Source organism: Urocitellus parryii, chromosome X, assembly GCF_045843805.1.
Source record: "Urocitellus parryii isolate mUroPar1 chromosome X, mUroPar1.hap1, whole genome shotgun sequence".
Taxonomy (NCBI): domain Eukaryota; kingdom Metazoa; phylum Chordata; class Mammalia; order Rodentia; family Sciuridae; genus Urocitellus; species Urocitellus parryii.
In genome coordinates, this window is record NC_135547.1 from 42,656,706 (window position 1) to 42,670,116 (window position 13,411).

General features: G+C 34.7%; 1 protein-coding gene across 1 annotated transcript in view; it reads right to left on the reverse strand.

The window, feature by feature from the left end:
* Positions 1-367: 367 nt before the first annotated feature.
* Positions 368-13,411, reverse strand: part of Pwwp3b (PWWP domain containing 3B) — a 33,064-nt gene continuing 20,020 nt past the window's right edge. Inside the window, exons 3-5 of the mRNA XM_026402888.2 lie at positions 7,678-7,810; positions 5,294-5,471; positions 368-4,279 (exon numbers count right to left, since the gene is read on the reverse strand). Of these exons, the coding sequence (XP_026258673.2) occupies positions 1,975-4,053 (2,079 nt within the window). The 5' untranslated portion in view covers positions 4,054-4,279; positions 5,294-5,471; positions 7,678-7,810 and the 3' untranslated portion in view covers positions 368-1,974. The remainder of the gene's footprint in view (positions 4,280-5,293; positions 5,472-7,677; positions 7,811-13,411) is intronic.

Genomic DNA, 13,411 nt, shown 5'->3' on the forward strand with positions numbered 1-13,411 from the left:
TAACCTCAGAGCACAGCATTAAACCACATTATCACTTTCTCTCCTCATAAGGCTATAAATGAGGTAGTAAATATTAAATTAGGTAGTAAAATATTACAACCAGGAGACAGATAGCTCAATGAAAATACTGAAGTGGGTAATACATTGGAATCAGAGGGACACAGTATTATAGCATGAATAAGGGTGTTTTCCTAGATTATAAAGTCCACATATTGTGTGGTGATGGTATGTCTTCAAATACTTTTCAAGGCCATGAGGAAACTATTTGGATTAGTTCAGGCTGGATCCATAGAAGATTTTGTAGGATCTGCAGCACATAAAATTGGGAAGGCTTTTTTCTAAAATAACACAAAATCAACCATGGAAATGAATATTTATTCAGAATCATAACTTATAACAACAAACATTAAAATGATGGCACCTACAAAAAGCAAAAATTCCAAAAAAACACAACACATCACTTATGTAGCTATATAATCTGGAGTATGGAGTAAATATCCAAAGTGAAGGAAATAATGGTTTTATTACAAATCAAAATACCAAATTTTTAAAAATTTTAGATACACATGTAGCTATGTGAACATATAACAAGAGCCCAAGAATAACAGCCGTCTTACTCGAAGATGTAAAATTGTAGACAGGTTCATGTTAAGTCTTCAGCACTTCTTATCATAACAAGTTTTAAAAAACAATAAACTAGTTTTTCTAAGATGTAGTCTCACAAAGATCTTGTTTTGAGTTAGAATATATTCATCCGCTTCATCCTATCGATTGTCTATATTTAACCATATTTCGGTAATTGCCATATTTAACCAATGGGGGCTTTTTCTGTGATCCATTTCCAAATTCCCAGGTTTTGGTCCATCTACTCCTTCTGATAGTTTGGAATGACTTACTAGTTGACATATTAGTACTGGAATCAATGGGAACTTCTGTACAAATAAGCCGGATGCTAAAGTTTGCTTAATTTGAGACAAATGACTACATATTTTGAAATAAGACTCAAAATGTAGTGCTTGCTTTTTCTACAGTTTGCATCAAACTACATGGGCTCTTAAGCAGTAAGTCTGGACTTTAGAGTGACCAGACTGTGGATACAATGACTGTAGCTGCCTTTTACATGTGGTCAGACAGCTATAATAAGAAGATCCACTCTTGGTTAGTTATGAAGACAGCCAAAAGCCTGTCTGTTTTAACAAACTATTCAACCATTTTAAGGACAGACACTGAACAAAACTGAATTTCATGGAAGTATAGAATTGGTTATCCTGTTCAAGGCTGCTGAAATATTTTTCTGCATGCTGAAATGTTATTCACACAAATATAGACTGCATGCAGATAATCCATTTACTTTATTTTTAAACTTTAGACTATTTTGCAAAAGCAACTGTGGTTAGTTATAATATGCAGCAAAGCTTATCTATCATCTATCTTTGGTTCTATGTCTTAGAGATACTTTTTTTCCAAAAATAAATAGGCATGGCAGGAAAAATAATTCAACTATTTTAAGAGAAAACCCAGTATTTTATAAAAAATTAAGCAAAAAAATATAATCATGTTTCTTTTAGACTTCTTTTCTAACTATCTTGCTTAATATCTAACACCAGTGCAATTTTAATATTGAAATGATTGTGCATACTGCATTTTCCTATACAGCATACACACAAAAATGTCATAAAACCAAAGAGTCCTTTATTTTAAAAATCATTTAGGAATTATGCATTCTAAAAATGTATTTGAAAGTAAAAATTCTGAAATATGCTGATGAAATTGACTCTGAAGAAGCATAAGAAAATAAACATGTAGTGATCTCTGCAGATCCTAGAGATCTTTAAAAAAAAAAAGTGAACATGTTGCTCAAAGTCTTTCCTTTTCAGAAAATATTTACATTGTAGAGAGAACTGTTGAAATGAGATTTTTTTTTAAACTAACATCTGTAAAAGCTCCTTGTTATGGTTTTGACTCTTGGGATATTTAATGAGCTTCATTTGTTAATGGTTTCCGTCTCTTTTCAAATATGATTTTTGCATCAAATAATTCTCTTTCCCTATAGCCGAGAGAAGGCCCTTTTAGATACTTTGCTTCAGCTGCTTCATAATCTAATCCATCAACAGCAGAAATTGAGAAAATAATTGCTTCTGGCAGGAGAACTTCCAGGATGAATTTAATTTTGTCATGTTTTATCCGAGTCAGCATGCTTTCATCTATTTGTTTGTAGATTTCCTGTAAATATTTTACTACTTCATCCAACTGATCATCATCTTCAAAGTATGTTTCAATACAGGGTGTGAACCTATTTGCATTCAAAAATGATTTCAGCCATCTGGATGCTTTGGTGCCTTTTAAAATGGCCAAAAGATGGTTTTCTGTTCCCTTTGCATTCACAATAAAGTCCACCAGGTTCTTGTTGGCTCGGTCCCGAGCAGCCTTCATCCGGTCAGGGAGAATTTTCTGGAAGGCCATTTTCTTGGTCTGGGAAGTCACAACCATTTGTTCCACAGTATCATCACTCTGGAGCTTTGGAAATCGATTCCTGAAGGTATCCTGTTTGATTGCTTTCCTGATTGGATAACTAATGTCAGCAGCATAGTACTCAAGGAAAGAGCCTGTAAAAGATCCACAACCTATTCTAACTCTGTAGTCACAAATCAATGAAATGCACCAGTCGATACTTTCACTATACTCCTCCCTGGCTTTATCCACTAGTGCTTGTTTCTCCTTACAATCAAACTTTTTTAGTCTTCTGAATGGTACTCTAATGCCTTTCTTCTCAGGATTTATGTTTGCCTCAACAAAAAGCACACTTGCTTTTCTCTCTTTACGCCTGATGCTTTTTACCACTGCTGGCCAAAATGGGTATTTTTGATATTTAAACCAGACTATCATTCCTGTTTCAAATGAACGTGGCTCATAATTTAAAATGAAGCGTGGGAGTTCTTCATCTTCCTCATTGTCATCTAGTGCAGAAGCACTAACAGGATTTAGATTCGGTGACTTGTCAGAAGCTTGAATGTCTTCCTCAAGTTCCTCTAAATCCAGCCTCTGAAAACTTCTTTCATTATTCACAAGAAGTGAATAATCCAGGACAGGGTTAGAGGCACTAACTGAAGCCTGGCATTCCCCTGAACAACTTGCAGAGGATGTTGCAGCACCTATCTCTGATTCCACAGAAGGTTGATCCTGGGTGGCATCTGTGCATGGATTTGGATTTGAAGGACCTTCTCCAGGATCTTCAATATTCTCTGAGAACGTAGAACATTCAGAGGAAACAGCAGTGGTCTCTGAGCATATGTTTTTTTCTTCTTCTTTCAAGGCTTTGGGCTTAGTGACAATATCTGATGACAAAGATGGAACAAGCTTTTCATCTTTAACATGTGCATTCTCTTCTTTGACTGTGGAACTTACAGATAAAATTGCTGATGTGTCAATCTTTTTCTTCTCTTTTTCATCATCATCTTCTGAAAGTGAAGGGAAAGTCTGGCAAATGGGGTTCTGTGATGACTTTGTTTCCATTTCACTCGGAGTATCAATAGTTGTGTTCACCTGTAATTTATCATCAGGCAGGGAATTACCACTCTCTGAAGATATTATCAGGGATGTTGGGTTTTTATTTTCCTCAAGAGACTCCTGTAAGTCCTCTTCATGCCTCCGATACTTTTTACGAGGGGGTGAATCAGACAGCTTTTGTGGTTCGTTGTCAGATATCACAATGGTCTCTTCTTCATGTGAAATGCTTGCTTGACTCATTTTTTTTCTCTCATTCAGGATATCCAGTGCCACTTTTAGTGATCTTCTGTAAGCTGTTTCCTCTTGAGGTGGGGCATTGTCCTCTGACTGTAGCACAAGAGAGGAGGCAATGGCTTCAACTTGAGATTTCTCAAGAATCTTTGTTTCTGTGATATCCACTTCAATTTTCTCATCTAGTGAGAGTATTTGAACTTCTAGGGAAATTGTCTTTTGTCTCTTACTGTCTGATGAAGTTTCAGATCTGGACAAAACTTTTGCTGGCCATAACTGGTCTTTCCAATTGCACAGGACATACTCAACTTCCATGATGATTTTGAGTTGTGTGCCAAGGAGCTCTTATCAGAGGTTGAGGTGGCTTGCTGTCCTTGTTACTGCAAACACAGTTCCTACCAAAACAATACTCTCAACAAAGTCTCTTTTGTTTTAGGACTACAAAGAGTTTATAGCTTGTGTTTTGTCTTCTCCACTACAATAACCCCAGGATGCGTGAACACGTTGTTTGAATTGTTTGAATAGGACAATACCGAAGATACTGAAATGGGGGGGGAAAAAGTATCAGCAAACAAAATTATTTTGTCAAAATAGAATATGAGCAATTGCAAACCAAGAAGAAATAAACTAGAGATGAGAATGCTCAATACAAGATCAGACAGTGAATAATGCAGCATAATTTAAGGGGAGATAGGAAATGGAAAATTGTTTTACAATATGTCAAATTCAAGAACTTGCACATATTTATTAAGGAGTTATGTGTATACATGTAGGCATAGGGGGAGGGCTTATGGTGGTGTTTCAGGGAACCTATATTATTAGACTCTGATATTTTTATCCCTCTACTATTTGACCTATGGCAGTGGGTCTCCAAACTTAATATGTATCAGAATAATCTGGAAGACTTAGATTTCTAGGCACCTTCCTGAAAGTCTTAATCAGAATGTCTGGGTTAAGCTCAAAAATTGATATTTCTAATAAGTTCTCAAATGATTTCAATGCTACATGTCCAAGAGGAACTTGTTGAGAACTAGTATACTAGCCAAATACACAGCATTATATTTTTTAAGTTGTAAGTGCTTTGCTGTTCTACCAAAGCATCCAGACAAACAAAACAAGGTCTGTACCTACTGCATCTACACAACAACATACTGACCTTCTAAAAATCATAAGCAGAAGACAGAGACTCAGAATGGCTACTATGGACACTTACTGGACCTAGTTGTTTCAAGTATTTGAGAGCCAGATCATTGTCTGAAAACTTGGGTACACACCTGAAAAGCCTCTTGCATAATTTTTGCTTAGTGGTTTTATACATAAGATTCTCAATATGAGAAGTTGAGACATTTTAACTTCTTACATTAATTACAAATATTATGGCTAGAGAACAAGGATCAAGTTGAATTATACCTCAGATGTTCAACTGAATGTGATTTTAATATGAAATGTATTTTTGAGTTTAAAGTCCATAGCTGCAAAGCATGAAGCAAAATATTCTTCATGATCTCAATAAGTGTTTAATGTGAAATATTTCATGAGATGGGAATAGTCTTACCCTGCCACAAGAATTGTGATAGTCTGGTCCTGTAATATAGCTGTCTTGATTCTTACTCCGACTGTTTGTCTAGCACAACCTTCACCCTGCTGGGCACTTCTGTTGTTGTACTGTCTTTCTGGGGCTCACCTGGAATCACATGCAGATTGCCCAGGTCTCATGGAACTCTGATATTAACCTAGGATATCCAAAAGGAAGAAAGGGGATCAAGGCAATAAAATGGAAAAAATGTAAGGAAATTTCCCTACCAAAACACTATCAAGTATGTCATTCTGAAACACAGAGACAAAGTGAAATCTTATCCCTGATGTAGATGTCATGTCCTTATAATATGAAATGTTCTTTGAGACACATTTATATTATTTGGTTCATGATGAAATCATGTCTCTCAGGAAAAGTGTGAGGTCAGAATAGGAAAGAAGGAAGTAACAATTACCTTGTTCTACAGGTCAGAGTATAGATTTTCTATTGAATCCATATCAGTTATCATGTATCCTTCTTTCTTTTTGATACACAAAATTTTCAATGGAATCACAGTTACACTGTATATGCTATCTATTAATACAAAATAATTTCATTGTTTTTTGCCTACTTCAAAAAAATGATTGCCTGGAAGAAATTTAGGCTGTTTGACAAGCGACATCTTGTGACCAGAACCAGAACTGCAGCCTGCCCATAAGGTATAGGCAGGACCTGAATCACTACTAGATCTTTCTTATGGGAAGAGCATGGGAACCACTCTAGCCAGCCAGGAGCCTGCCAGTGCTTCTAGACTTCTCTATTCTAAACTTAAGGGTTCTGTTGTATGGGATTATAACAGGAATATGTGTCTTCAAACATAATGTTTCTTATTATAAAAACACCCAGAAACACTTAAAATTGAAAAGATGCAAAAATATATATACCAAAGAAATTATAATTCTATACAAACAATCTCTATGACTATTCTGCATGTATCATTCTAGAATTATTTTACATATATAGATAAATATCATTTCAAACTAGCCTTAGATTTCACTCAAGAGCATAAATATTTTCCACATGATGTTTTATAAATTATTTTAAGTGAAATTTTCTCAAGACTACTATATTTTAGCTCAACATTTCCTTTAAGATGTGAAAAATAAATAAGTATATATTATTAATTTTTAAAATAGAGAACAGTAAAGCAATCTCTGTTTCTCCAACTATACAAATAATCCTATTAGTAATTTGGCAGATATGCAATTCCAGATTTGGTTACATAGATGACAGTAACATATATACATATAAACTAGTATATTTATTTATTCTGAGGAGAGATCATATGATATATGCTATTCTATAACTTAATTTTTCATCTTAAACTATTTCTCAGGCATTTTCAACTCACATGTACAGATTCATGTTTGTATTCACCAGATACATAATATTCCATTATGTGGATTTACCATCCCATATAATATTTTAAATTGCTTATACAAATAAACCAAATATTGTGTCTCACTATTAACTTAGGTGATACAGAAAAATGGTTCTTGCTGACCATAACTGTATCTGTGGCCTGAAATAATGAGCTGCAAGGAGGATACACACAGGAATATAGTCAACACAGCAACCAGGCTAACTATTTGATCAGGTCCAGGAAAATTTCCACTATTGGCAAAAGGCGGGGGATTATGGGAGCATGTCTGTGTGTTTGTCTATGAATGTTTATGTGTCTGAAACAAAATGGATATTATGTTCTAGCTTAAGTTTTCTTTCATGATTATAAAAACAATCATGAAGAAATCCTTTCTTAAAATATGGAAATAGGTTATAAAATAGTATTTAAATAGTAACCTACTGACCCAGGAATGCTGAATGTTAAAAAGAGCTTATTTTCTCACAGATTTCTTTCTAATCACCCATATATACATGTATATATTATGTGTGAGTATCTTCACTCGACTACATATTTGATCTCCTTTCCATGCTCATGTATATGTGACACACAGTCTTCTTATGTATCAATTTACAGAAGTATTTCCATGCATGCTGTCAAAACATTTGTCAGTTAAATTTTTGTGTAAATCAATAAATGTTTAAAACTTCAAACAGAAACATAATGTCTAGCAATATACACATATAATGCTAACTCAATAAATTAGTATGAACGGCCACGCTGCACTGACTGAAGCCTTAATTTAGAGGCTGTAATCTGATCACCCCTTTTCCCACTGTGGACTTATAAACATTGGGAGATACAAAAATTCCAGAGGACTAATTCCTTCAAAATGCCTGTAATTCTCGCAAAACCACACTCCGTTCCTACCACTCCAAGACCATCATCCCTATTTTTCACATCTATACTCTAGGGCCCTCAGAAGTCACTGGAAAATAGCTAAATTTAAGACAGCCATTACCTTGAAGCTTCTTGTCAGCTGCAGCCTGGAGAAATGCAGCTCCTCCCCCAAGACTGGCCAGGCACAGCTCACTGCCAAGCAGCTCAGAGAAGGCTCCACCCACTGGCTGAGATGAAGAGCAGAAGGCCCCTCCCTGAATTAAAGGACAGAAACGCCAAGACAAACTGCTGAAATGTTGAAGTATGGAAATGTTCCTTTTAAAAGAACTTTAAAGTGAAATGGCAACAAGTGTCTGTTTAATTTCCATTCAAATGCTTCAGTGGGTGATTTCTCTAAGAAAAGAGGCAGCAAATCACTTTACCATGTGATAAAAACCCAGTTAAATATTTTTTTTACATTTTTTTCTTGCCTTCTCTAGCATCTTACTGCTACAGGTAAATGTAAAACCCAGCTTTGTCAAACTGCACTAAACACGACTGCTAAGGTATTGATTGTGAGGAAAATAAAAAGGGAGACAGAGAGACAAGGTGCAAAGGCAGAAAAGTGGCTGCTTGACCAAGCAGCCTCATTTATTTATACCAGTAGGCTACATTTGGTCATTAGTACCATAACTACGTTATTGTTTAGAGTATCAGTAAGGTTGCTTATTTGCAGTTCCATTCCAGTTACAAAATGCAATGTCAGGAGCTTTGTGATGCTCTTAAGAAAGTTCATTGTCTAAAATTACTGTTAAGCACACAGATCCAGGAGCACCGGAACTTGGTGAAACATTGTAGTTATCTAGCAAGCAAGTTTCTCTATTCCCAGGAGTTATGTGCCTAAAATCAAGGTCGAAATTGATAAAACCCTTAACACAGAGCTTCCTCGTAAAGAACATTGCTACCATGCCAGGCATCCCGTGTCTTTTACATGGAAGTTCCCAGCAGCCAGGCATTCTGTGCCTTTGCACAGAAACTTCCTAGCCACCAAGCATGCCACAATCACTATGTTTATCAGAGACCCCAATCCCAAACACAGGACACCTACAATTGGTAGGGATTGTATTAACACTGTCCACTATTTATGGGAGAATCGACTTCTTAAAAATTATTATTTTTATTAATATTTTATTATTTCATGACATATTATGTTTCCCCTTTTACTCAGTTCTCCTCTGGAACCCTTCATGGAGGTTTCAACAAATTCTTCACATACATGCTCATTTTAAAAAAATAGTTGTAGACAGACACTGTACTTTTATTCTATTTATTTTTTATGCAGTGCTGAGGATTGAACCCAGTGCCTCACACATGCTAGGCAAGTACTCTACCATTGAGCTAAGCCCCCAGCATACATGTTCATTTTTGATAAGAGGTTGAACATCATTGTTTTGGCAGGAAAATACCCATTTCATATTTCCTCATCAATAACTGGAAATTTCTCCTTTCTATTTCGTTGTTGTTTTTCATTTGAGCATTTCAATGTGAGGTGAACTAATTTTGTTTAAATTACATGTCTTTACTTGTTTCTATATCTGAAACATTTTTTTTAGTATTTGTTTTTAGTTGTAGTTGAACACAATACCTTTATTTATATTTATGTGGTGCTGAGAATTGAACCTAGGGCTTTGCATGTGCTAGGAGGTCACTCTACTGCTGAGCCACAACCCCTGAAATATATGTTATGCATCTATTCATCAAAATCTCCTGCATTAAATTTATATTTCTGATTTAAAGTAGAAATTCAAGATTTAAGTAACATTATCGATAATTTGGGGTGGATAAAGTATTTTATTTGGACTGTGTTTCACATAATACATAGTATTACTCATATTTATATTATTATTTTAAAATCTACATTTATATAAACATTAATGTTAGAACAATAAATAGAAATGAATTAATGAAGGTGATCTCCCGGCTGGTATATATTTTTTTGGCTCTAACAATTAGAGTAGGTAATGTTTGTGCTATAAATAATCCTTAAATCACAGAGGCTGAATCATCAAAAAGTGTATTTTGCTGATGTCAAAGTTCAATGTATGTAATCAAGTGGCCAGAGGGGACTGTTCTAAGTAGTCACTAAGGGACCCAATTATCTTCCATCCTTATGGCTCTACCATCTTCTTTTGCCATGAAGTCCTTCAGTGCATTCTTTTTAACTAGCTAGCAGTCAACAAAGAGAGGATGGAGAGTCTTATGGATGGTTTGAAGGGACAGGTCTGGCAAACATCACTGCTGGCCACAGTCCACTAGCCAGAACTCAGGTATGAAGGACCAACTGCCTTAAAGGCTGGGGAATATATAATTTAACAGTTTGGTTTTCTCTGCCACAGGACATTTTCTCTTACATTTTAAAAAATATATTTCTGTTATCTGTTTAATGCTTTTCTACAATCAGGTATCATATTTATAATGAATTGGGCATAAATTGCTAGTTGTCTACTTAATATTCACTTTTTTCATTCTTCCTCATGAGCAGAACCCCAGTTATATTCTAGGTAGCAGTATGAGCTCCTAAAATATTATTTTTTTCCAGACTTTCTCACTGTACACCATGGAATTTCTTGTTTACAAATACAAACAAATATTGTTGTGAAGATTGGATTCTAATCAAAGGGGAATAAATATTTTTTTAATTTTATATTTATATTTTTAATTTTTTTCACTTTCTCCCATTTTCTTGCTTTCTAGAAATTGCTCATGATAGATACAGTTAGGACAACCATTCTAAACCAAGAAGTGACTTAGAAAAAGGATGTAACTCACTAGGGATGGATGATCTTGAGCCCCTGAATAATGGGACCACCTCATTTCAAGCTTGATGTGGTGGAACAATGAACTTCTGTGTTACTTAAGTCACTGTGTTTTCCAGTCTGTTTCTAATAGTAGAATGAAGTACTTGATCTTTTAATCACCACAAACAAAAAAGTCATTATTATTGTAGAATTAATTCTTTCTAAGTATTTCTATATAATTTAAATAGGATTATTGGGCCAATGTGAATATGGATTTATTTATTTTTATTTATTATTGCTTTATTTTTGTTCTTTTAAGTTATACATGACTGTAGAGTATAACTTGACTTATTTATGCAAACATGGAGTATATCTTATTATAATTAGGATCCCAGTCTTGTGGGTGTACATGATGTAGAGATTCATTGGGTTTATTTAAAGGAGGAGAGTTAATTGATTTTATGTTTCATTATATATTTTTTTTGTTTTCTCATTTCAAATATTTGGAAAAATCCAAATGCACACAACGTATGGTCATTAAATTTACTTTCTTGTGTTTGTTATTTTCATTTTCCATTTTGCACATAAGTCAGGAAAGGTGATTTTCCAGAAAAAGTGAAAGACGAATTCCATGTTTAATATTTTATATTTAATTGTTAGGAGAAGGAGTTGGAGAAGAATTATAACCAATAATAATAAATGCTAATATTATAGTAATAAAGATGCATAATATCGATATATAAACCCTAATACCCAAAAAAGTTCTGGGTTCTATTCTCAGTACTTGATATATGATTTCATTTAATTATCACATGATTATTTCATGGAGGACAGTCCCATAAGTGATTCATTCTTCACAACAACAGTAATATTAAAAACATTAATGTTTTCTTACCATATGCCAGGCACTCTGCTTGTACTCAATATACCTCACCCAGCTTGATTCTCACAAAATCTGTTTGAATGTATTCCCCCAAACTTCATGTTTTGGAAATAATTCCCAATGTAAAAGTTGAGATGTGGAATCTTTAAGAGGTAGTCAAGTCATGAGGGCTATCACCTCATGAATATATTGATTCTATTACTACAAGAGTGGGTTAGTGATTATAGGTGTGGGTTGGTGATAAAAGCATGAGTTTGGCACCCTTCTCCCTTTCTGTGTGCTCCTTCACCATGTGATACTATCTGCCATGCAGTGACACAGCAAGACCATTACCAGATGCACTTCTTTGTTGTGGGCTTTCCAGCCTCCAGAACTGTTAGATAAACAAATATCTATTGTTTATAAATGATACAGCCTCAACTATTACATTATAGCAGCACAAAATGGAATAAAATAGCGGGTATTATGAGTATCCTTGTTTTGGAGATGAGGAATTGGAGAGGTTAATGAATTTTTACTAGGATATCCAGAGAGTATTTGGCACATGTCAAATTCTTTGACATCCATGCTGCTTTGACTCCAGGTTCTATGCTCTTAATCACTATCACTAAGATACTTATCTTCCTCCTCGTAAATGGAAAATACTCTGTGAATGTGTATGAGATGAATGGATGAAGGAACACACGTATTTAAAATAGTTATATGCCAGGAGTCAATGGAATTTAGAAAATGCTGTTCCTGATTCTGCATCTAACCTGCCTCCCTCCTCCCTTTCTCTTATTCTTTCCTATTTCTCTATACATTTAACTATTACAGAGTTTAATATAACCTAACAATCAATGGAATGAGTGGCATTATATCATCTTTGTGAAATTCTATTGATTAGCAAGGCATAGGGCTGGGGTTGTGGCTCAGTGGTAAAGCACTTGCCTCACACATGTGAGGCACTGGGTTGGATCCTCAGCACCACATAGAAATAAATAAATGAATTAAAGGTATTGTGTCCATCTACAAATTAAAGAAAAAAATTTAAAAAGAATCAAGGTGCAGGTTCTATCCACACTCAAGCAGAAGAGATTATACAAGGGGGTGGGTCTTTTAAGGTTTGTCTGCCACAATGCTCTATGACTGCATTTATATGACATTTTAAAAATGATAAAAGTAGCCACGTGCAGTGGCACATGCCAGAGGCTTGGGAGGCTAAAGAAGGAGGACATGAGTTCAAGCCAGTGTCAGCAAAAGTGAGGTGCTGAGCAACTCAGTGAGACCTTGTCTCTAAATAAAATACAAAATAAGGCTGGGGATGTGGCTCAGTGGTTGATTGCCTCTGAGTTCAATCACCAGTACAAAAAAAAACAATAAAAGTATAGCAAAAGTAAAAGTTTAGTTTTCCCTGGTGTATATGTGGGGAAGGGTGTAGCTATAGAAGGACAGCAAAAAGAAGTTGTGAGGGTGATGAAACTTTTGTCTTCTGATTACGATATGTTTATATAAACATAGACATGTTAAAATCCAGAAAATTGCATACAAAAAAAGTTTGAGTATAATATATGATACTTTCAAGTATGATTTTACTATATTATATTCAAAAAATAAAAAATAATTAGAAATATGGAATAATAACCATTATATAAACCCTTTATATATAAACTTTAGAAATCATCTGTTTTTTCCTAAAGCATATTTAGTAGAAACAAAAGTAACACCCATGTATACACTATTGAAAACCACTAGTCCCACTTTCATTTGGTATATAAAAAGGTTTAAGAAAATCTCACCAATAACTTAATAATTATAAATCTCTAGATAACTTACAAAATCATAATTTTCTTTCAGCTTACCAGAGAACTTAATTAAACTGAATACCAAAGAATAACCAGCCCTTTAAAGAGAAGCAAGATGTCTTTCATCTTTGCCAGAGCATGGAGACAAAAGGTATCTGCCATACAAGCAGATAAAAGGAAATCACTTAAAATCTTGGTGCTTGGTGAATTTTTAGAGATGAAGCATGGGCTAGCTTTTCAATTTGGAATATCTGAAGTCTCCAACACTTATTCACTCATTGCCTGGTTCTTTTTTATGTTTTTTAACCAGAAACTCAAAATGATGATTAGGGAATAAACAAGAAGCCTAATGACTCAACTATGAAGGTGATCTGGTTGTCACATCTGTCACCCCACTGATCACCAGGGTTG